Here is a 24,507-nt window from a genome sequence, read left to right as displayed (position 1 = left end):
ATTGACTACTGCTCATTTGGTTTCTTCCCTGCCCCCACTTCCTTTGATCTTATTATTCTTTTCTTCCCTTTTGCCTTGTTACACTTTATGAAGCTGCAGGAATGTGTACATTGCCCTGATGTGTATTGCAATAAACTTGAAGTTGAGCCATGACTCTTTGACATAATAGCCTCGAAGAGAATGAGGATGCCTGGGTTCTCAGGAGCAAGACCATCTGAGTGGACCCACTCAAAGCCACATGCAGGTAGAGAGCTTTGCCCCATTAGATCAAATTGATCAGGACACCGACTCAAGTTCATCTGATTGGACATATACAACCCGACGAAATAGTGTTTCTCGGGGCCACGGTGCGCACACAAATGAACAGTGCAAAACAAGCTCCTATACAGTTTGCAGAAAGATATAATTTAAAATAAATATCTATACATATTTGAGAAAGATTTACTGGGTTGCAGGATGCCATTCATCAATCCCATACCCTGCAGGAAGAAGCTATTTCCCAGCTGCCAGTCCTGATTTTAACATACATAACATAACATAACAATTACAGCACGGAAACAGGCCATTAGGCCCTTCTAGTCCGCACCGAACCAAACACCCCTTTCTAATCCCACCTCCCTGCACAATGCCCATAACCCTCCATCTTCTTCTCATCCATATACCTGTCCAACCTTTTCTTAAATAATACAATTGACTCCGCCGCCACTAGTTCTCCCGGAAGATCATTCCACACAGCTACCACTCTCTGAGTAAAGAAGTTCCCCCTCATGTTACCTCTAAACCTCTGCCCCTTAATTCTTAACTCATGTCCTCTTGTTTTAAACTTTCCTCCTCTTAACGGAAATAGTCTATCCACATCCATTCTGTCTATCCCTTTCATAATCTTAAACACTTCTATCAAATCCCCTCTCAACCTTCTACGCTCCAAAGAATAAAGACCCAATCTGTCCAATCTCTCCCCATTCTCCAGATGCTTAAACCCAGGCAACATTCTGGTAAACCTTCTCTGCACTCTCTCCACTCTGTTTATATCCTTCCTATAATTAGGCGACCAGAACTGCACACAGAACTCCAAATTAGGCCGCACCAACGTCTTATACAATCTCAACATCACCTCCCAACTCCTATATTCCATGCAATGATTGATAAAGGCCAGCATACTAAAAGCCTTCTTCACCACCCTATTCACGTGAGTTTCTACCTTCAGGGAACGATGTACCGTCACTCCTAAATCTTTCTGCTCTTCTGTATTCCTCAGTGCTCTCCCATTTACCACATATGTCCTATTCTGATTCTTCTTACCAAAATGAAGCACCTCACACTTATCAGCATTAAATTCCATCTGCCATTTTTCAGCCCACTTTTCTAAGCAGCCCAAATCCCTCTGTAATCCTTGAAAACCTTCTTCATTATCCACTATTCCACCTATCTTAGTATCGTCTGCATATTTACTCATCCAATTCACCACCCCATCATCTAGATCATTAATGTATATAACGAACAACAATGGGCCCAATACAGATCCTTGAGGCACACCACTGGTCACCGGCCTCCAACCTGACAGACAATTATCCACTACCACTCTCTGGCCTCTCCCTTTCAGCCAATGTTCAATCCATTTGACTATCTCAAAATTTATACCTAAAGACTGCACCTTCCTAACTAACCTTCCATGTGGTACCTTATCGAAGGCTTTACTGAAGTCCATATAGACAACATCCACTGCGCTACCCTCATCCACATTCCTAGTCACCTCTTCAAAAAATTCAATCAGATTGGTCAAACATGACCTTCTTCCCACAAATCCATGTTGAGTGCTCTTGATCAGACCCTGTCTATCCAGATGTTTATAAGTACTATCTCTAAGAATTTTCTCCATTAATTTACCTACCACAGATGTCAAACTTACAGGCCGATAGTTGCCAGGCTTCCTCCTTGAACCCTTTTTAAATAACGGAACCACATGCGCAATGCGCCAATCCTCTGGCACTATCCCCATATCTAATGACATTTGAAAAATTACCGCCAGAGCCTCTGCTATTTCCTCCTTCACTTCTCTCAATGTCCTGGGGAAGATCCCGTCTGGTCCCGGAGACTTATCCACCTTTATATTCTTCAAAAGCCTTAAAACTACACCTTTTGTAATCTCTATATTCCCCATATTTACCCAATTTGCTTTTTTTATCCCACATCTCCCAATATCCTTCTCCTTAGTGAATACCGAAGAAAAGAAACTGTTCAATATCTCCCCCATTTCTCTAGGTTCTGATGCATCTGGACCTCCTTCTTGCTGGTAGTGGGTGAGAGATGTTGTGTACTGGATGGAAGCCCATAATTGGTCATGACTAACAACAGTCATAATAGAAAATATAAGCTATGACTCAATGTTCACTATGAGTCAAGCCATTACTTGAGACATACTCAAGGCTGACATGTCCTGCAGCAGTGAATGAGCGCTACCTTGCTTGGATAGGGTGTTCAAGACAGGTCTTTCTTGCCCTGTGGATCCTGCGTGTCCTACTGAGTCTTATCTGCCATGCCAGCCACAAGTACATGATGCCAGACCGTGATGGGAAGAGATGGATAATTTATCACTAAGAAACAGTGAACAGGCGATTTACACATTTGCAATTGGTGAGGCACTCCTGTGTATAAACTGGCAGCTTTATTTCCAACGATGGAACAGTGGCAGTAGTCCAAACATGTTTAACCTGCAGAGGACTTTGTTTCTACTGAGGTGGTGAACTGCAATAGAACTGGGTATGGAACTCCCAGAGGGTGCAGTGCAAGGAGATCTGGGTGTCTTTGTGAACAAAACGCAGAAAGGTACAGAACCTGAAAGGCAAATGAAATATTGGAGGCTGTGTATTAGACCAGGTAGGTCCTGCTGAGACTATATAAGAATCTAACTCTCCCATCTCGGTGCAAAATAAACTCACAATGAAGGCATGTCAAAAATCAGTTCACCTGCATGATGCCTGGGTTTGAATGGGGCTATTTCACAAGGGAGGGTGAGACAGGTTGAGTCCAGTGGTGTTTTGAAACCAGAAGCGATCATATTGAAATTTAGAAACATAAAATATAGATGTAGGAGGAGGCAATTTGGACCTTCAAGCCTACACCGCCATTCATTATGATCATGGCTGATCAGTACCTGGTTTCTGCCTTCTCCCCATACCCCCTAATCCACTTGGCCACAAGGGCCAAATCTAACCTACACTTAAATATTGACAGGGAACCGGCCTCAACTACTTCCTGTGGCAAAGAATTCCACACATTTACCACTTTCTGAGAGAAGAAATTTTTCCTCATCTCAGTCTTAAAAAAATTCCCCCTTATCCTTAAACTATTGCCCCTGGTTCTGGTTTTTCCCAGCATTGGAAATAACCTTTCTCCATCTAGTCTGTCTAAACCCTTAAGAATTTTATGTTTCTATAAAATCCCCCCTCAATCTTCTAAATTCCAGAGAATACAAGCCTAGTTTATCCAACCTTTCTTGATATGCGAGCCCCTCCATCCCTGGTATCAGCCGAGTGAACCTTCTCTGCACCCCCTCCATGGCAAGGATATCCTTCCTCAGATAAGGCAACCAAAACTGCACGCAGTACTCCAGGTGTGGTCTCACCAAGGCCCTGTACAGCTGCAGCAGGATCTCCCTACTCCCGGACTCAAATCCTCTTGCTATGAGCACCGAAATACCATTCGCCCTCCTCACCGCCTGGTGCACCTGCAGGCCCACTTTCAATGACTGATGCACAGCAACACCCAAGTCTCGCTGCATCTCTCCTTTTCCTAAACAGATACCATTTAAATAATAATCCTCTTTCCTGTCCTTACCTCCAAAGTGGATAACCTCGCATTTATCCACATTATACTGCATCTGCCACGCCCTGGCCCGCTGCCTAACTTGTCCAAATCACCCTGCACTCTCCTAGCAACCTCCATAGAGCTAACCCTGCCATCCAACTTCATATCGTCTGCAAATTTTGAGATACTGCTATCTATTCCCACACCTAAGTCATTGATATATATCGTAAACAACTGCGGCCCCAGCACTGAGCCCTGTGGTACCCCACTAGTCATTGGCTGCCATTCTGAAAAGAACCCATTTAGTCCTACTCTTTGCTTCCTGTACCTCAAACAATTCTCTATCCACCTGTGATAGTACAGATCTATCACCAATGTACATAGTGTATATAGTTACTGTATCTAGACTGTGCTTACAGCGATTGGCTGAGAGCTAAGCCACGCCTATTGTCTGGGCCTTAAAGGGTTGTGTCCCTAGCCAGGTCAGATCATTCCGGACTGGTCGGCCACCTGTGAAGAGCTCCTGTCTTTTGCTAATAAAAGCCATGGTTTGGATCAATAAGTCTTTGGTTCTTTCAACGAGCTCTACACCACCTTAATACCATACTTCTTATACCATGCTCTTTAAGTTTATACGCTAGTCTTCTGTGTGGAACCTTATCAAATGCCTTACTAAAGTCCAGATATACCACATCCACTGGTTCTCCCCTCTCCACTCTACAGGTTACATCCTCAAAAGACTCTATTAGATTCATCAGACATGATTTCCCCTTCACAAAACCATGCTGACTCTATGCGATGATACCACTACTTTCCAAATGTACTGCAATTGCATCTTTAATAACCGATTCTAGCACCTTCCCAACTAACGATGTCAGGCTAATTGGTCTGTAATTTCCCGATTTCGCTCTCCCTCCCTTCTTAAAGAGTGGGGTTATGTTGGCCACCCTCCAATTGTGAGATTCTGAGGGAAGACAGAGAGGACTTTTCTCCCAGAGGGAGTTTCTAGAGCTGGGAAGAGGTATTGGCCATTTAAGATGGAGATGAAAAGGAACTTTTGCAAAATTGCAAATCTTTTGAATTTTCTATCCCAGAGATAGATATCAGGGTTTTGGAGCTATTCCATAAGAATTTGTAGCACGGTTAGCGCAAAGCTGTTGCAATGACAGCAACCCGGGTTTGAATCCGACGCTTTCCATTAAGAGATTGTTGTTGTTGCACCATTCAACAAGCTGATCTACCTCCCTCCTCTACGCTTCTTCACTGCCATTTGTGATTCTGCCGACAACTGTGGTGTCATCAGCAAACTTGTAGATAGCATTGGAATTGTGCCCGGCCTCACAATTATGGGTGTATAATGAGTAGGGAAGTGGGCTAAGTACACATCCTTGGGGTATGCCTGTGTTGATGATCAGTGAGGAAGAGACGTAGTCTCCAATTCGCATTGACTGAGGTCTTCCGATGAGAAAGTCAAGGAGGCCATTGCAGAGGAGGGTTACAGAGGCCTAGAGTTTGTAGCTTCTTGACCAGCACTGAGGGAATAATGGTATTGAAGGCCAAGCTGTAGTCGATGAAGAGCAGCTGTATGTACGAGTTGCTGTTTTCGAGGTGATCCAGAGCCGAGTGGAGAGGCAGCAATATTGCATCTGCTCTGGAGCGATTGTGACGATAGGGGAATTATAGCGAGTCCAGATCACCTATGATGAATTTCAAAACTGCCTTGAGGTTTCACGAGCCCAGAGAAGCAACAGGAAACAAAGTGAAGCTAAAGACGACCAGTGGGGCAGGTAGCGTCCGTGGAGAGGAGTAAAACATGAAAATGCAGACACCATGAATGAAATAAAAACACAACAGTGGAGAAACGCAGCAGGTCAAACAGTGTACTTCAATCAGCAAAGAAAAAGATAGATAACCAAAGATTCGGGCTTGAGCCTTTTATCAAAGTATGAACAGAATGTAGGCAGATGTCTGAACAAAATATTGTGGGGGCGGGGGTGGTGAGGAGGAGGAGCTCAGTCCCACAGGCAGGAGATGGATAAGAGAGGGAGAGCACACCAGCAAACAGGGTAGAAGGAAGCATCCGTGGAGAGAAGTGTTCAGTCCACATTTCAACTTAGTCCCAAATAAAGAAACTTGAAATGTGGACTGTCCATTTCTCTCCATGGATGCTGCCTGACCCATTGAGTTCCTCCAGATTTTCATTGTTTCCTGTGTCTCCAGCAGACAGTAATGATACATTTACATGGAGCACAAGGGACAGAGATGATGCCTTTTAAAATCCAAACACCACTGGGAGGTCTAAACACCACTGGGAGGTCTAAACACCACTGGGAGGTCTAAACACCACTGGGAGGTCCTAAAGGGATCTGAGCACCCAGATGTTCAGATAAATGTTCATTTATCAGAGTTAAGGGATTGGCTCCTTGTTTATACAATACCCCAGATATTGATTGACCGAACAAACATGTCCTGAACTTTGCGTCAAGCGACAGGGTGACCATTTGATCCCTTCCTTTGCCCTGGAAGTTTTCACGTGGGCCAGTAACACAAACATTCACCTGCTGGCTTGCCGTGTGTAATTTATGAGACTGAAAAGCTAGAATGCTCCCTTTTTAGTCTCCTTAAAGGATCGATGGCTGTTCCACATCAACAGGGGTTTTGAGGTCTTCTTCCCATTTATGACAATGGCTGCCGTCTACACAATTTGTGACAGGTTCCCTGCTTCCGACCATCCCCAATGCTACTTGTGGAAGGATCTGAGGGGCAAAGTGCAACTTACCAACCAAGGCTCCCCTGCACGGGATCATGAAAAAAAAATGTCTGAATATAAAATTGGCTTTCAATTGCAGGAAATGCACATAAAACTTTTCTATGAATTTTTCCATGAAGCATTTAATTCAGTCGAAAATTGAAAGGTCTGCTCATGGTATTTGTGGTTGGGGGGGGGGGGTCTAAAAAATGCTTGAGATCTTTAGATGGCTGTCAATGACAGAAAATGATGACCATTGTTTCCTCAGTGCTGTGTCTTGCCAGCTCCTGTCTCAGGTTCCCAGGTTTAATCAGAAGTATCTCAGGCAGAGAGAGAGAGATCGGAGTCAACAGCTCCATTCACTTGACTGCCTTCGCTTCGCTTGAGTGAGACAGTGTGAGTATCGTGGCTACCTCAGCTCCTGTACTTAAGGCAGTGGTGCAAGCTTGCTTTGCCTACGTGGGAGGACGCCACAGCTCTGAGGGGGAAGAGCCACACACACAGAGGAGGTAAGCACTGCTTCTCGGGACCAGAGCTGCTCACAGAGTCTCTGCTCCATTGCGCTGTACAGATGCCATAGGGTGGAGCAGCCAGTAGATCCGTTGCCTCACTGCTCCAGAGACCCAGGTTGAATCCCGACCTCTGGTCCTGTCAGTATGGTGTTTGTATATCCTCACTGTGATGGCATGGGTTTCCTCCCACCTCCTGTGTCCCCCCATATCCCAAAGGTGGGCAGGTTAGTGGGTTAATTGGCTGCTGATAAGCTTCCACTGGGTGTGCAGGTGATTCTGGAGGAGAATTGATGGGGATATGGGGAATGCGATCAGTGGAAATGGGTAGAGTCTCCTGTCCTCCATAAGGAAAACAAGAGAAATAGTGGGAGACAAAAGGACAGGGCAGAGAGTGGATACCAGACAGAGGCTGCCGAGGGTAGGTACATGGATGGAGTAACAGAGGGATGGCAAGATACCAAAGGTAGGTGGATGAATACAGAGGCTGTGAGGGACTGAGTGAGAAGCACAGAGGGATAGAGAGGAACATTTAAGAAGGAGAGGAATGTAAGATGCATCTTGAGATCATGTGATCTACTTGCCTGACAAGACAGCAATCTCAGCAGTTCCATCACTGCTCTACTTATTTCCCTGTGGAACCATAGGACACTACAGCAAATAAACAGGCCCTTCAGCCCATCTAGTCTGTGCTGAACTATTATTCTGCCTGGTCCCATTGACCTGCATCCAGATCATAGCCCCCTATACCTCTCCTGTCCATGTACCCATCCAAATCCTATTTTCAATGTCAGAATTGAGCCCTCATTCATTTCAGCTGGCAGCTTGTTCCACTCTCTCATCGCTCTCTGCATGAAGAAGTTCTCCCTAATGTTCCCCCTAAACATCTCACCTTTCACCCTTAACCCATGCCCTCTTGTTCTTGCCTCACCTAATCTCAGTGGGAAAAAGCCTGCTTGCATTTACTCTATCTATACCCCTCATAATCCCTGGGCTCGGCTTGCCCAGCCGTCAGTACCTGGAAAGGGCCCCAACTATGGGCAAATAGCACATGTCAGCCTGGACCATGATTTTTTTTTAACCAACCTATGTAAATTTAATATTATACATCCATAATATGCCTTCTCTCATCCTTCGTCGCTCCAAAGAGAAAAGCTCTGTCAATGTTGCTTCATACAAAATGTTCCCCAAACCAGGCAACGTCCTGGTAAATCTCCTCTACACCTTCTCTAAAGCATCTACATCCTTCCTGTAAGGAGGCAATCAGACGGGATCACAAAATCTCAATTATAAATAATTTGGACAAAAATGTAGGTAGTCTGATTAGTAAGTCTCCAGATGACTCAATAATCGGTGGAGGTGAGGATAATGAGGAAGGATGTCAAAGGGTACGGTTGGAGATATGGATGGCAAACTGGCAGATGGAGTTCAATCGGGACAAGCATGAGGTGTTTCACTTTGGGAGATCAAATGCAAGAGGAAAGTATACAATGTGTGTTAGGGCTTTTAGGAGATATGATGTCCAAAGGAATATTTGAGTCCTGAAAATGTGAACACCATGGATAGGGTGGAAAAGGAGATGTTCAGCAAACCAGCCTTTTACTGACTGGATGTTGAGCATAAAAGTCAAGAAATCATGTTGTAGCGGAATTAAACTTTGATTTGACTACAGCAATATAATGTGTGCATTTCTGGTCACTGGATGTGGCGAGTTTGGAGAGGGGGCATAACAGGCTTGCCAGAATGTGGCCTCAATTGGAGAATATTGCTTATCAGAGGAGGTTGGACAAACTTGGGTTGTTTTCTCTGGAGCATCAGATGCTGATAGAAGTTTGGAAGTTCATGAGAGGTATTGGTAGGGTAGATAGTCAGTCTTTTCATCTGGATGGAAAAGCCCAAATACAGAAGGGTTTACATTTAAGGTGAAAGGGGAAAAAATTGAAAAGGGGACCTGAGGGGCACTTTATTCACACAGAGAGAGCGGTAGGTACATGGAGCGAGCTATCATAAAAAGTGCTGGAATTGCTACAGCCAAGAGACACTTAGGCAGGTGCATGGATAGGAAAGGTTGAGAGTGATATGGAGTGAACACAGGCAAATGGGACGAGCTTGGTTAGTATGGAGAAGATGGGCCACATGACCTGTTTCTGTGCGGTAGGACTCTTTTCACAATGAGATTTACAAGGTAATTTCTTTGTACAGAGAGTGGTAAGTGTCTGGAATGTGCTGCCGGGGTAAGGAGTGGCAGCAGATACGACAGCAATGTTTAAGAGACATTTCAACAGGCACATAAACAGTCAAGGGATGGAGATGCAGACAGATGGGATTAATTTAAATTGGCATCAAGATTGGCACAGACAATGGACCAAACAATTACTTCCTGCGCTGTACAATGTTCAATGGTTCTGTCTCTCTCTCTCACTCAAACACCCTCTGTGGGGGTCAAGCTCTCTCCATGAGACTCTCCCTCCGTGATACAAAAGGAAGGGATCACTGTAGGTGGAAGCAACTCTTAGTGAGGGGCTAGACTTCTCTCCCTTGATGAAGTTTTGGTAAGTCATGGGGAGGGTGGGGTGGGCTACCTTCCTTTGCTTTCAGTGAGTGACGTCTGTGAGGAAGAGCTTACCTTCAGCCAGGTGTTGCAGAGTCTCACACACAGAGTACAAAGTGTGTGTCATTTCCTTCTTCCAAATGATGTTCGATCAGAGAGATTCCACTGAAGAAAGCAAGGTAGATGGTAACCAGGAGGAGGCAATCACAGTGTCTGCAAGATTACCCTGGAGGTTTCTTTGGCATATTTAACTGATTGCAATGACACTTTCTTAGATAAGGTGGTGTTAAATACTTATTTTACTCATTGCAAAACTCTGGGTTAACTAGTAAGAGTTGGATATGACAACTCTGGAGTGATTGGAGAGGAGATGCTGCTTGCAATGGAGCACTTCAGCTACAAGGAGAGGCTGGTGAGCTACTTCCTCTGGCTGAGGGGGTTGAGGTGATATGATTGAGGTACATAAAATTATGAGGGTTATGGATAAGGTGGACTACATGAACCTTAAATTTTAATTAAAAAAAAATTTAGACATATAGCACGATCGCAGGCCATTTTGGCCCACCAGTCCATGCTGCCCAATTTACACCCCCGGTATGTTTTGAATGGCGGGAGGAAACCGAAGCCCCTGGAGAAAACCCACGCAGACACGGGGAGAACGTACAAACTCCTTACAGTCTGCGCAGGATTCAAACCCCGGTCCAGTCCTGATTGTCGGTGGTATAAAGACATTACACTAACCACCAACGCCAACCGTGCCGCCCAAGTCAAAATAGATAGAATTGGAAGGCATAGATTTAGGGTAAGGAGGGGGAAGATAGTTGGAGGGAATCTGAGGGAGGTCTTTCTCATTCAGAGAGTGGAGAGGATCTGGAACACACTACCAGAGAGAGTGATAGAAGCAGAGTCACTCATTACTCACACCATTAAAGAAGCACCTAGATGACCATGAACCTTTGGATGGAAGGTTATGACCCATGAAGGTTGATGGGATTAATAAAGATGGGTGGCCACTGGTCATTGTGAACTGAATGGCCTCTTTCCATGACTATATGGCTGCAGGACTCCATAACTCTGAATGTTAAACTAAGGACAGGCTCTCAAATGTTGACAGAGAAGACCCAGGTCCAATAAGTTAAGTATAACCCAATTAATCGATGTTCAAAAATTCTAAGTCCGAAACACAACTGTGGCCTTGTCATCTTCGTTCTGCTTTCAATTCAATTTCCATCAATCTTCTAATGGTGTTCTTTCTAATCTGAGGGGTATTAACTGGAAAATAGAACATTCCTTAATTTTAGCACCTTCAACAGGAAATAATTGTGGCCAATAAAGGAAGTCAAAGCCTACATAAAATCTAAGGAGAGGGCATACAAGGAAGCAAAAATTAGTAGGAAGATAGAGGATTGGGAAGTTTTAAAAAACTTGAAGAAGACAACTGAAAATCTTATAAGGAGGGAAAGATGAAGCTTTAAAGTAGGCTAGCAAGTAATAGCAAAAAGGATACAAAAAGCTTCTTCAATTATACAGAGTGAAAGAGAGGGGAAAGTCGATGTAGGATCACTAGATATTGATGCTGGAGAAATAATAATAGAAGACAGGAGATGGCAGGCGACCAAAATGAGTACTTGGCATCAGTCTTCATTAGGGAAGACATTAATACAGTGCAGGATGTCCAAGTGCATCAGGAAAGGGAAGTGAGTGTAGTTACTATTGCAAGATGCTCAGAAAGCTGAATGGTCTAAGGTAGATAAGTCTCCTGGACCAGATGGCCTTTAACAAGATAAACCCCCCTGGTATAATAGCAAACATACTAGCTTCGGTAGAACATTGGCTGATTGGCAATAGTGGAATACAGGGATCAATCTCTGGTTGGTTGCTAGTGGTGTTCCACAGGGGTCGGTTTGAGGGCCGCTTCTTTTTATGTTGTATATGAATGATTTAGATTATGAAATGAATGGCTTTGTGGCCAAGTTTGCAGATGATACAGAGGTTTGTGTAGGAGCAGGAAATAAGGAGGCTGCAGAAGGGGACTTGGACAGAATAGGAGAATGGGCAGAGAAGTGGGAAATGAAATGGAATGTTGGAAAGTGAACGATAATGGAAAATAGAACACTCCCTAACTTCAGCATCAGGATGTTGCAGTTACATGAAACTCCCAATGGAAAGCATGTGATAATGCAATTTGGTAGAAGAAATCATGACAGATTATGTTATATTTTATATAGTATATAGATATGTTTTAAAGGAGATAAATTGTAGCAAGTTTCTTTTAGTGCGGATCACATACAAACACTTCAAAACAGATCTCATTTAAAACGCCAGAGCTCTGCTCAAGCCAGACAGTCCAGGCTCCAGGTGCCTTTGCAAAAACTTTGAAAAATGCCTATAAGGACTTCAGAAGTAGGTGTTAATTGGAAATCCTGTAGAGTAATGGATTATTGTTTTGGAAAGCAAAAGACAAATAAACTGAGAAGATTAGATCCAGAGCTACAGTCTGTCTAAGTGCAGTTGGCTGTTCTAAGAAGGTCATGTGGGTTTTTTTCTCAGAGAGAGAGAGAGAGAGAGAGAGAGAGATTTCAGTTCTACAGTTCAGCAGCAGCAGCTGGTACTGGAACAGGACAAGCTGGCAAGCTTGTGGAAAAACCGCATTTTGAAGGTGGGTTGTGAGTTTAGTTCGGCCTGGTCAAAGCTCTTGTGGTCCATACAAGAGGAGATGGCTGGCTGTATAATGTTTTACTTGAAATAAGGGGAAACAGAAGAGGAACTCTGGTGAGCTGAAAGAAAGAGGTTATCATCTGGAAAACTCTGACGGGGCAAGTTTCTTCGGCAAGACACTGAAGTGGCTGATCAAAAAGAAACAGTTGTGGGTGTCCAATGAGCAACAAATCTCTCTCTGAAAACCGACAAGAACCCTCCTGAGCGGTAACCATTTATCTTTCAAGCACCAAAGCCTAGTGAAATTCATAAATGTTAAATTCTGTGCACAGTATATGAATTGCCTGCAACCAGTGAACTTGGAGGAGTGAGAAGTGAGATGAGGCTGTGAATCAAAGAACTTTTCTGAATTTACATACACATTACATACACTTAGAATTAGAATGAGGTTAAGTTAATAGTAATGTTAAAGTTTGATCCTGTTTTCACGTTTAAAGATAATTAAAAGCAACTTTTGTTTAAGTCACCATTTGTCTTGGTGAATTTCTATTGCTGCTGGGTTTTGGGGTCCTCTGGGCTCATAACAAAATGAACAGACAGACTATTTTCTAAATGGGGAGAAAGGTGAAAATTTTGAGAAGCAAAGGGACCTGGGAATCCTCCTGCGGGAAACCTGAAGGTAAATGTGCAGATGGTGAAGTCAAATGTAGTGCTGACGTTCATTTCAAGAGGAATATGATATCAGAGCAGGGATGCGATGTTGAGGCTTCATAAGGCACTGGTGTGACCTCACTTGAAGTATTATTGTGAGCAGTTTTGCACTCCTTGTAAGAACATAAGAAATAGGAGCAGGAGTCGACCATCCAGCATATCGAGTCTTCTCTGCCATTCAATGAGATCATGGCTGATCTGATGATAGGCTCATCTCCACCTACCTGCCTTTTCCCCATATCACTTAATTCCCATCAATCTACTACCCTGAATCTGGAGGCTGTTCCCTAGTTCTAGTCTCTCCCACTTCATATTTACCGTTATTGTACTCCATCTGCCAGCCCCTTCCCCACTTACTTAACCTGTCTATATCTCTCTTCAGTCTCTCTGTATCCTCTGCACAGTTTGCTTTTCCACTCAAATTGGTGTCATCAGCAAACTTGCACATGTTTTTTGGATAGACTTTGGGTGATTTTACCGGACTGAAGAATGTCTAACATCCCGGCATTGGTCGTTGACACAACATCAACATAAACTCAAATCTGTTTCTTTTTTAAATTTTAAAAAAAATTTTTCACACTATAAACCATATTGACCAAGATACATACAGACATTTTTCTTCTTAAATATATACAGTGTCGTTTTCTCCCCCTTTTCCCCCTCCCTTTCCTCCCTCCCTCACTCCCTTCCCCATTTATTTAAAGTTCAATCTATAAGATACATTAAACCCATTAAACAATGTTGACACAATAAAAATAAACAAGAAATTTTACTGAGTCAATTCTTTTCGTTATCTTCTCCTTCTGTCATTTTAGGTGGTAGGATTTCTCTATTGTGTTTCATGTATGGCTCCCATATTTGTTCGAATATTGTAATGTTATTTCTTAAATTATATGTTATTTTTTCTAATGGAATACATTTATTTATTTCTATATACCATTGTTGTATTCTCAAGTTGTCTTCTAATTTCCAGGTTGACATAATACATTTTTTTGCTACAGCTAGGGCTATCATAACAAATCTTTTTTGTGCTCCATCCAAATCGAGTCCAAATTCTTTGTTTCTTATATTACTTAGGAGGAAGATCTCTGGGTTTTTTGGTACATTGCTTTTTGTGATTTTATTTAATATCTGGTTTAGATCTTCCCAAAATTTTTCCACTTTCTCACATGTCCAAATTGCATGAATTGTTGTTCCCGTTTCCTTTTTACAGCGAAAACATCTGTCTGATACTGTTGGGTCCCATTTATTTAACTTTTGAGGTGTGACATATAGCCTGTGTATCCAGTTATATTGTATCATGCGTAACCTCGTGTTTATTGTATTTCTCATAGTTCCGGAGCATAGCTTCTCCCATGTTTCATTCTTTATCTTTATGTTTAGATCTTGTTCCCATTTTTGTTTAGGTTTACCATTTGTTTCCTCGTTCTCCTTTTTTTGCAGTTTGATGTACATGTCTGTTACAAATTTTTTAATTATCATTGTGTCTGTAATCACATATTCAAAATTGCTAACTTCTGGTAATCTCAGACTGTTTCCCAATTTGTCCTTCAAGTAGGTTTTCAGTTGGTAGTATGCAAACATTGTATTGTGAGTTATATTATATTTATCCTTCATTTGTTCGAAGGATAATAATTTATTTCCCGAAAAACAATTTTCTATTCTTTTGATCCTTTTTCTCTCCCATTCTCTAAAGGAAAGATTATCTATTGTGAAAGGGATTAGCTGATTTTGCATCAATATTAGTTTTGGTAGTTGGTAATTTGTTTTATTCCTTTCTACATGAATCTTCTTCCAAATGTTGAGCAGATGATGCAATACCGGTGAATTCCTACGTTGCACCAATTTTTCATCCCATTTATATAGTATATGTTCAGGTATCTTCTCCCCTATTTTATCTAGTTTTAATCTGATCCAATCTGGTTTTTCCCTTGTTTGATAAAAATCTGATAAGTATCTTAATTGTGCGGCTCTATAATAATTCTTAAAGTTTGGTAGTTGTAAGCCTCCTTGTTTGTACCATTCTGTTAATTTATCTAGTGCTATCCTCGGTTTCCCCCCTTTCCATAAGAATTTCCTTATTATTTTCTTTAGCTCCTTGAAGAATTTCTCTGTTAGGTGTATTGGTAATGACTGAAATAGGTATTGTATCCTTGGGAAAATATTCATTTTAATACAGTTTATCCTTCCTATCAGTGTTAATGGTAAGTCTTTCCAATGCTCTAAGTCGTCTTGTAATTTTTTCATTAATGGATGGTAATTGAGTTTATATAGATGGCCGAGGTTTTTATTTAGTTGTATACCTAGGTATCGCATTGCTTGTGTTTGCCATCTAAATGGCAATTCTTTCTTAAACTTTGTGAAATCCGCATTATTCATTGGCATTGCTTCACTTTTATTTGCATTGATCTTGTACCCCGATACTTCTCCATATTCCTTCAATTTCCTATGTAATTCTTTTATTGATATTTCTGGTTCTGTTAAGTATATTATAACATTATCTGCAAATAGACTGATTTTATATTCCTTCTCTTTTATTTTTATCCCTTTTATTTTATTTTCTGTTCTTATCAGTTCTGCTAGTGGCTCTATAGCTAACGCGAACAGTGAGGGAGATAGTGGACATCCCTGCCTTGTTGATCTGCTTAAGTTAAATTGTTTTGATATATATCCATTTACTGTCACTTTTGCCAATGGCCCCTTATATAATGCTTTAATCCAATTAATATATTTCTCTGGTAAACTGAATTTTTGTAGTACTTCGAATAAATAATTCCATTCTACTCTGTCAAAGGCCTTCTCTGTGTCTAAAGCAGGGGTGTCAAACTCAAATTCAGGGAGGGCCAAAATTAAAAACTTGGACTTAGTCAAGGGCCGAACTAAATATTTATTGAAAATTTTCAACAACATCTGCATGTTTTCTCTTCTTTCAACATATGTAATGTTAAACTTTAGGATATAACTTTAGGAGGATAATGTTACAGGTCAGGAGTAGGTAGCTCAAGTTCACCCTTTGCTTGACCTGAGGGAAACATATTTGGTCCCTGTGGAGATGTAGTCAGCATTCACAGGCTGTGTCCATTTTGGCCTGCATCAGGACTCAGCATTTCCTGCTCACTCCTCAGGCTCTAGGCCTCTATTCACCCTCGACCCACCATCCCTCTACCTGACCAGTCCTTTACCCAACCTCTACTCACCCCTCACTCCACTCGCTCTGCCTCTACCCACCCCATCCTATACACGCCCCTCTACTGCCTCTCCCCTCAACCTGTTCCTCCCTCTACCCATCTCTCACCCTCTAATCACCCCTCCCCTACTCGCCCTGCCCGTCCCCTTTTACCTCTTCCCTATCCACACCTCCTTCTACTCATCCCTCTCTCTAACTGCCCCTCGCACCACCATAACTTCCCCTGCCCATTACTCCTCACCTACACCCTCTGCCCACTCCTGCTTACCCACCCACTCAGGCCCAGCGCGCTGCCGATCAGCCTTTGTGGACAGCCACCATCTCTCTCTTCACATGCAGGGCCGAACCAGCCGTCCCTGGGGTCCGCGCGGGTGCAAGCGCTGAAGGCTGTGGCGACCGGGAGAAGTGCGCTCGTGCTGTTGAATGGCCGTCCGGTGCCAGTCGCGCGGGGCTCGCGCTGCCCAGGGGCCGTGCGCAGCCTGCCATGCCCGTTGCGCCGACAGGAAATCACAGGCGCTCGCCAATCCGCCGCACCGCTCAATAGGTGGGAGAAGTGACTGGTTGTGCGGGGAGCCTTCCAACTGGCTTGCCGGCTGATGACATTGACAGACTTCTCGTGTTACAATTTCTCGTGTTACAATGGGGAAGGATGTGCAATGAATGGGGAGGATGGTGGGGGTGGCATTACCATAAAACAGCATCGGCTCTCGCTGCAGGGCGGGCCACCTCTAATACATTTTTGAAATGATCTTGCGGGTCAAATATAATTATATCCCGCGGGCCAGAGTTTGACATGTGTGGTCTAAAGCAACCGCTACTGTTGGAGTTTTATTTCCTTCTACTGCATGAATTAAGTTAATAAATTTACAGATATTGTCTGTTGTTCGTCTTTTTTTAATAAATCTAGTTTGGTCTAGATTTACTATTTTTGGTACATAGTCGGCCAATCTGTTTGCTAATAGTTTAGCTATTATCTTATAATCTGTGTTAAGTAGAGATATTGGTCTATATGATGCTGGTCCAAGTGGATCTTTCCCTGTTTTTGGTATTACTGTAATTATTGCTGTTTTGCATGAATCTGGTAAGCTTTGTGTTTTATCAATCTGGTTGATTACTTCCGGAAGGGGAGGAATTAATAAGTCTTTAAATGTTTTATAGAATTCTATTGGGAATCCATCCTCTCCTGGTGTTTTATTGTTCGGTAGTTTTTTTAATATCTCCTGTAATTCTTCTATTTCAAATGGTTTTATTAATTCATTTTGCTCCTCTGTTTGTAATTTCGGTAGTTCAATTTTAGTTAGAAATTCATCTATTTTGTCTTCTTTCCCTTCATTTTCAGTTTGATATAATTGTTTGTAGAATTCCCTGAAGTTTTCATTGATCTCCGTTGGATTATATATAATTTTTTTGTCCTTTTTCCTTAATGCCAATACCATTCTTTTAGTTTGTTCTGTCTTAAGCTGCCATGCTAGAATTTTGTGTGTTTTTTCTCCTAGCTCATAATATTTCTGTTTTGTCTTCATTATGTTCTTCTCCACCTTATATGTTTGTAGTGTTTCATATTTTATTTTTTTAACTGCCAATTCTCTTCTTTTAGTTGTATCTTCCTTTATTGCTAATTCTTTTTCTATATTTGTTATTTCCCTTTCCAACTGCTCTGTTTCCTGATTGTAGTCCTTCTTCATCTTAGTTACATAACATTATTTGCCCTCTGATGAACGCTTTCATTGCATCCCATAGTATAAACTTATCTTTCACTGATTCTGTATTTATTTCAAAGTACATTTTAATTTGTCGTTCAATGAATTCTCTAAAATCCTGCCTTTTAAGTTGCATGGAGTTTAATCTCCATCTATACATTCTTGGAGGGATGTCCTCTAACTCTATTGTCAATATCAAGGGTGAATGGTCCGATAATATTCTAGCTTTATATTCTGTTTTTCTTACTCTGTCTTTCATACAAGCTGATAACAGGAATAGGTCTATCTTTTTTTAACTTTTCTGGTGAGGGCTGGAGTTCCCTGACCGGCCACTACTCCATCACGTGACTCAACTCAAATCTGTTTCTTTATGCAAGTTTAGACATCATACTGGAAGTCTGCTTTACGTGTCATCGCGCATCATCCATACGTCCTATTTATGGAATGCCTGGAGTTCACTTTAGACTGCAGGCATTCTGGGAAATTTACAAGGGGTCGAGGAGGTCAAATGTCAGAATGGAAATGGCACTGTCATTCCCGTTCTGAGCTTTTTACACAGCATGCGTTCCAGGAAAATGGGAATAATTTCCAGGAACACAGTGGCTGTGTAAAAAAAACATATTAGATACATCACACTCTTGTCTCCAGATCATTAATGTATATTGTGAACAGTTGCGGGCCCAGCACCTACGATTGCGGCACCCTGCTCACCACCGATTGCCAACCAGAAACACACCCCTGTACCCCAACTTTCTGCTTTCTCTTGGTTCCTCTCTCCATGCTAATACATCACCCCAGCTTGATGCATTCTTATCTTATGTATGTCTTTTATGCAACACTTTATCGAATGACTTCTGGAAATCCAAATAAACAACGTCCATCTTCTCCCCTCTATCTACTGCACTTGTTATATCCTCAAAGAATTCCAGTAAATTTGTTAGACAAGACCTGCCTTTGCTGCCTTTGTGACTGCCTGATGGATCCATTTCGCTCCAGGTGCTTGCTCTATCTTCTGCAATGATAGCTTCAAGCATTTTCCTAACTACAGACGTTAAATAAACTGCCTTATAGTTCCCTGCCTTTAGCTTATATCCTTTCCTGAATAGTTGCATGATATTCGCCATCTTCCAATCTGCTGGGACCTGTCCAGAAAAGTTTGGTAAAATATCACCAAAGTTTCAACTATAATTTTTGCCATTTCTTTTAGTTCCCTGGGATGCAGTTCATCAGGACTAGGGGACGTATATATCTTTACGCCCTCAAGTTTGCTCAGTACAGCCTCTTTAGTGATAGCTATTGCATCCAGATCCTCACCTCCCATCAAATCCATAACATCTACCTTTGGCATGGTAGACATGTCCCTCATCATGAAGACCGACACAAAATAGTCACTCAAAGCTTCAGCCATTTCCTCATTGCCCATTATCAATCCCCCCTAAAGAAAGGATGTGGTGAGAGGTTCACAAGAATGATTCTGTGAATAAATGGGTTATCATATGAGGAACATTTGATGGCTCTTGTCCTCTTGTTGAAATTTAGCAGAATGGGAGGTGGGGGGGGGGGGGAATCTCATTGAAACATTTCAAATATTGAAAGGCATGGACAGAGCAGACACAGAAAGGTTGCTTCCCATCATAGGAGAGTTGAGGACAAGACGACATAACAACAAAATTGAAAGGCGTTCACATCGGACAGAGATGTGGAGAAATGTCTTTAGCCAGAAGATGGTGGATCTGAGGAATTTGTTGCCACTGATAGTTGTGGAGGTCAGTCATTGGGTATATTTAAGGCAGATTTAGGATCTTGATTAGCCAGCGCATCAAGGTTAAGAGGAGAGGGCCAGGGAGTGGAGCTGAGTGAGAAAATGGATCAGCTTATTATTGAATGGTGGGGCAGCATCCATGGGCTGAATAGCCTACTTCTGCTTCTTTGTCTTATGGTGTGATCAGTAACAGAAGGCAGATTGACTTATGGTGTGAAAGGAATCTAGATAGAAGTCCAAAAGGGGTGAATTGGCTAAGCTCTGGCAACAGGATGGGAGAGTCATTGAGTCTGGATTGCTCTTGGACAAAGCTAGTACAAACTCAATGGGCTGGATGGCGTCCTTCTATGTTATAACCATTCTTTGATGCTATCTTGTTGCCACTCTATTAATTAGTCCCTCCACTGTGTTCAACTTTAAATCTGAGTTGAGTTGAGGAAGCCAGATGTGCTCAGACTTGCATTGACTTTCCCGTGTTTTCCCATGTTTTCAGACTACTGGTTTTTAATGAGAACCAGCTTCTGCTCAGTGAGGCTGGGTTGGGTCCCCAAAAACTGCTTCAGCTGAGACATGCATTTTTGCCTTTCAGGTTTGATGGTTGAACAATGAGCCTGGTGCAGACGTTCATTGGCGCTTCCTTGCTGATGCTGATGAAGCCTGTCTGCTGGGTGGTGTCTGGAAACCAGGTCTCCACGGCCTCACCCAAGGCAACTGAAGGTCCCAGTGGCGCAGATGTCCAGCTCCCACCCCAGGCAAGCTTGGAGGATCAGCTAGGATCAGAGAGCAAACATGGGCTGCTTCTGGACAGCTTAATGGAGAAGGTGAGTTTTCTCCAGCCCTGGCTCCTTCGATCCAACCTCAGCTGCAGTGTCTTGGCAGAATTCCACCTTCTTCTCCCCCCTTTTGCCAGGGACCTGGTTGACCTGGTGATGGTGGTGCTTTATGGGGCTCTGGGCTGCAAGGAGAGGGCAGGTGTCTTCCTTGCCGACCTCATTGACGACATGGGTGTTGACCTCACCGTGTCCATGTTGGAGGTGGTTGGTACCAGTTTAGCAGAGGTTTATGACAGCCAGTCAGTGGCCAACAACGTAGCAGAAGGCACCTGGTCCCTAGGGGTGAAGTTGAACATTGAAAGGATCACCAGTTGCCTCCTCGAGATAGCCAGGAAACCCAAGGAGGATGAGCAGTGGGGCAGTGGCCCTGCCATTCGGCCTTGCTTTGGGATCCAGTATGCCAATGGCTCCTCACTCAGAGGGAGTGTCTTGAGCACCCACGGAACACGCAGGGAGGCGGAGGGCGAGTGCAAGGAGCTGGGCTTTTCCTGCGCTGGTGTCCATGAAACTCAGCCAGACAACTTCACAGTGGTGGGAAGGAATGACAGCTATGTGTTGGTGCAGGCTTCTGAGGAAGGAGGCTCCTGGATTCAGGACTGCAGCAGTGGGAGTCTCCACCCCCGGCTGAGCAAGAGGAGCAGCGAGAGGCGGGTCACCGTGTTTGAGCAGCCCAGCTTCCAGGGGGACTATGCGGTCTTCCCAGAGACTGTGGATTTTGTAGGAGAGGAGTGGAACGGTTCCATCTCCTCTCTGAAAGTAGATGCCTGTTATGGGTGTGTTGTGACTGTATGCTCTGGGCCAGGATTCACCGGGATCTGTGCCAACATGAACAGCCCCACTGAACACCTGGATGACAAATGGGACAATACCATCTCATCTCTCAGAGTAAAATCTCAATGCAGCATCCAGGTGGAGCGGCAGATCTATCAGACTGTGGAGTACATTCCCCAGATCAGCTACTTCTACAACCTCGCCACTTCCATTTATTATTACTCCATCAATTGCTACTCTGAGGCAGAGGAGAGAGTCGAGAGCATCATCCAGGACCTCGGCCTCGACCTGGCCAACTCTCTGACTGGGTCACTAGCTCAGGGTGCGCTCGCAACCATCCAGCGGCTTCAAACCTTGGGGGTCTATGCCAGTGAGGAGACGGTGAGGGAAAGCCTGCAGGAGGCCATCCAGAGTGCAGTGGAGAGTGCGTCCTCTCCGCCCAGTGGAGGTGGCTGTCTGGAACGCAAGGGGCGGAAGTGTCGTGAGGGAGGCCCATCTCGCAAGCCAAGCGGGAAGCATCATGGCAAGAAAGATCATCCGTCGCACTCGCATAAGCACGGTGGGCACCCAGGGTAAGGCACTACCCAGCCTGCCGCCAACCCAGTGGTGCCGCTTTCCTCCTGTTTGGCTCAGGGAGGCTTCCCAGTGACATTGGCTGAAACACCATCCCATCTTTCTCCCGGAGCAATCCCATGTCCTCATATGGAAAATAAGCAAGCTCCACTAACAATGCAAGAGGTCAAGATTGAACCTGGATCTCCAGAGCAGTGAAACAATAGCTCTACCAGCTACACTACCGTGTAGCTCAAAACTCCCCAGCCCTGAGTATTCTAGCTCCAAGTATTTGTCACAGGTCCAAGTATTTCAGCTCTAAATGTCCTGATCACAGATATCCCTATTTCTCACTTTAGTCAATTTTCAAATTATGTTAAATTTACATAAAAGTGAACTTTTTCATTTGACTAATTTGGCACCGAGAGATATTAACCTTTGTTTTGTAAGAAATAATTTGCTTATTTGGGTGTATCCAATTACTAAAAAGTATAAACGCTTATTCAAAGAAAATGCTCTCACTTTAATAAAATATGTGAAAGAGGCGCAAAAATTGGTTGCCCCTTTTTCATTGGTTGGTCGAATCAACTCTATTAAATTGAATATATTACCTAAATTTATATACCTTTCCAGGGTTTTCCTGTTTTTATTCCTATCTTATCTTCTTATACATGCAAGAATAAACACCCTTGGCTAAATAAAGTCCATCTACAAAAACATTTTTAAAAATGGCGTTTAGCCTTACCAAACTTTTGGTTCTATTTTTGATCATGTTATATTAACCATAAAGATTGTCCAATATGGGTCTCTTTGGAATCTAATTCTGTTACAAAATGTTCCATTATTTCTCTTCTTGGATTCTCACTTCCCATACCTTTAAATAAAGTGACTGACAACTTATTGATTATATATACCTTGAAGATCTGGATACAATTTAGAAAACATTTTGGTTTACTGAGATTTTCACTTTCTAGTCGTATTTTTTCTAATTATTTCTTTAAACTTTCCATGATTGACATAGCTTTTAAAGAATGGTAAAGATTAGGCATTAAATGTTTTAAAGATTTATTTATCGGGGGAAGTCTTTCTTCTTTTGAACAACTGACAGTTAAATATAGCTTACCAAATACTCATTTTTTTGTTGTTATTTACAAATTACAGATTTTTTACGCTCTCAATTATATACACATCCTAAGAGCATTGATAAGAATTTAATAGATGGAATTTTTAATTTGCAACCTTTTTATAATGGTTCAATATCTAACACATGATATGTTGCTAGGAATAAGTGAGGCTCCCTCAGATAAAACTGAAAAGCCTGGGAATAGGACCTACAGCTTTTAATCTCTGAAGAAACTTGGATTGGAATTTTTAAATTGGTTAATACCTCATCTTTATGTGCCCGCCGCTCTCTCCTACAATTTAAAGTAGTCCACAGGGCTCACACGTCCAAAGTCAAACTATCTTGCTTTTTTGGGGATGTATCTCCTTGTTGTGATAAATGTGACAATGGAAATGGTTTGGTTCACGAATTCATATGTTTTGGACATGCCAGAAAATACTGGAATGAAGCATTTCAAAATTTTTCTGTACGTTATAAAGTTAATTTTAAGCCTAATCATTTAACTGCCTTGTTTGGTATTGTTGGAGAGAGTGGCATAACTTTAACGGCATGTATTAGTCTTTATTTCTCTTATGGTTGGGAGGGCAGTGTTGGAAGAACACTGCCCTGCTTACTCACTCTCAATGCCTACATGACATTATGTCATGTTTAAATTTAGAGAAGATTAGATGCTCAATATCCGATCTGAATTTAAATTTTCAAATACTGTGGGGAATCTTTTTGAATTACTTTCAAAATCTTTGATTTGGTATTTAATGCAGAGGTGTTGACTCTGATAAGGATTTTTTTCCCTCTCTTTGGTAGTGGGTTTAGATATTCATTTTATAATAAAATATTACTATATATATCAATTGTTTGATTGAGAATGCAGGGTACTTTGAGTGAATTGGTATGATCTAAGTGTAATGTTTTTTTTTAAAACTTTTAATATGTATCTTTCTGTACTCTCTATTTTTCAATATAGAATTATGATTTCAATAAAAATATTGAAAAGATCACAGTATCCCAGCTGCAGCCAACCCATTTCAGTATCCCTCTTGCAGGTGTTTTAGTTTTAGTGGCCACCAACAAGTGCCCCATCTCTAAATGTCCCAGTTGCATCCATCCCAGCTCTAATTGTCCCATCCCAAGATGTCCCAATCCAGTTATCACAGTTCCAGGCATCCCAAAGACGTGCATCTCAGCTTTGAATGGTACCTAACCATGTTTTCTAATTCCCAGACATGTGTCCCAGCTCCAGTTGATCAAGGTCAAGTTTGCCAGGCTCCACATGTCTGGGTACTAACTCTGGGTGTCCCGACAGCAAAATGCCCAAATGCAGGTCTCCAAGTTCCCAATGGACTCAACATACCAGGGCTATCTGTGGTTCATTCTCAACTGATGTTCCAAACCCTGCTTTCCCTGATATAGCAGTTCCAATGTTTTCTTACTCATAGCTAGGTATTCCAACCATTCTGTAATGCACTGAGATCTCACATAAACCTCCCCTGCACTAACTGGCCAATCTTCCACAGAAACAGTGAAACATTTTCCCATGTAGTTAGTACATCTCAGAGAAGAAGCTGAGATTCATATACAGCATCCAAATATCGTA

General features: G+C 42.6%; 1 protein-coding gene across 1 annotated transcript in view; it reads left to right on the top strand.

Moving 5' to 3' along the window:
• The window catches only part of apof (apolipoprotein F), a 36,141-nt gene extending 14,007 nt beyond the window's left edge, over positions 1-22,134 (top strand). The window contains exon 2 of the mRNA XM_069936430.1: positions 20,224-22,134. Coding sequence (XP_069792531.1) covers positions 20,240-21,814 — 1,575 coding nt within the window. The 5' untranslated portion in view covers positions 20,224-20,239 and the 3' untranslated portion in view covers positions 21,815-22,134. The remainder of the gene's footprint in view (positions 1-20,223) is intronic.
• The last annotated feature ends 2,373 nt before the right edge of the window (positions 22,135-24,507 follow it).

This window comes from Narcine bancroftii, chromosome 5 (genome assembly GCF_036971445.1).
Source record: "Narcine bancroftii isolate sNarBan1 chromosome 5, sNarBan1.hap1, whole genome shotgun sequence".
Classification (NCBI taxonomy): Eukaryota; Metazoa; Chordata; class Chondrichthyes; order Torpediniformes; family Narcinidae; genus Narcine; species Narcine bancroftii.
Note: the sequence above shows the minus strand (reverse complement) of the source record. Positions and strands in the feature narration are given on the sequence as shown.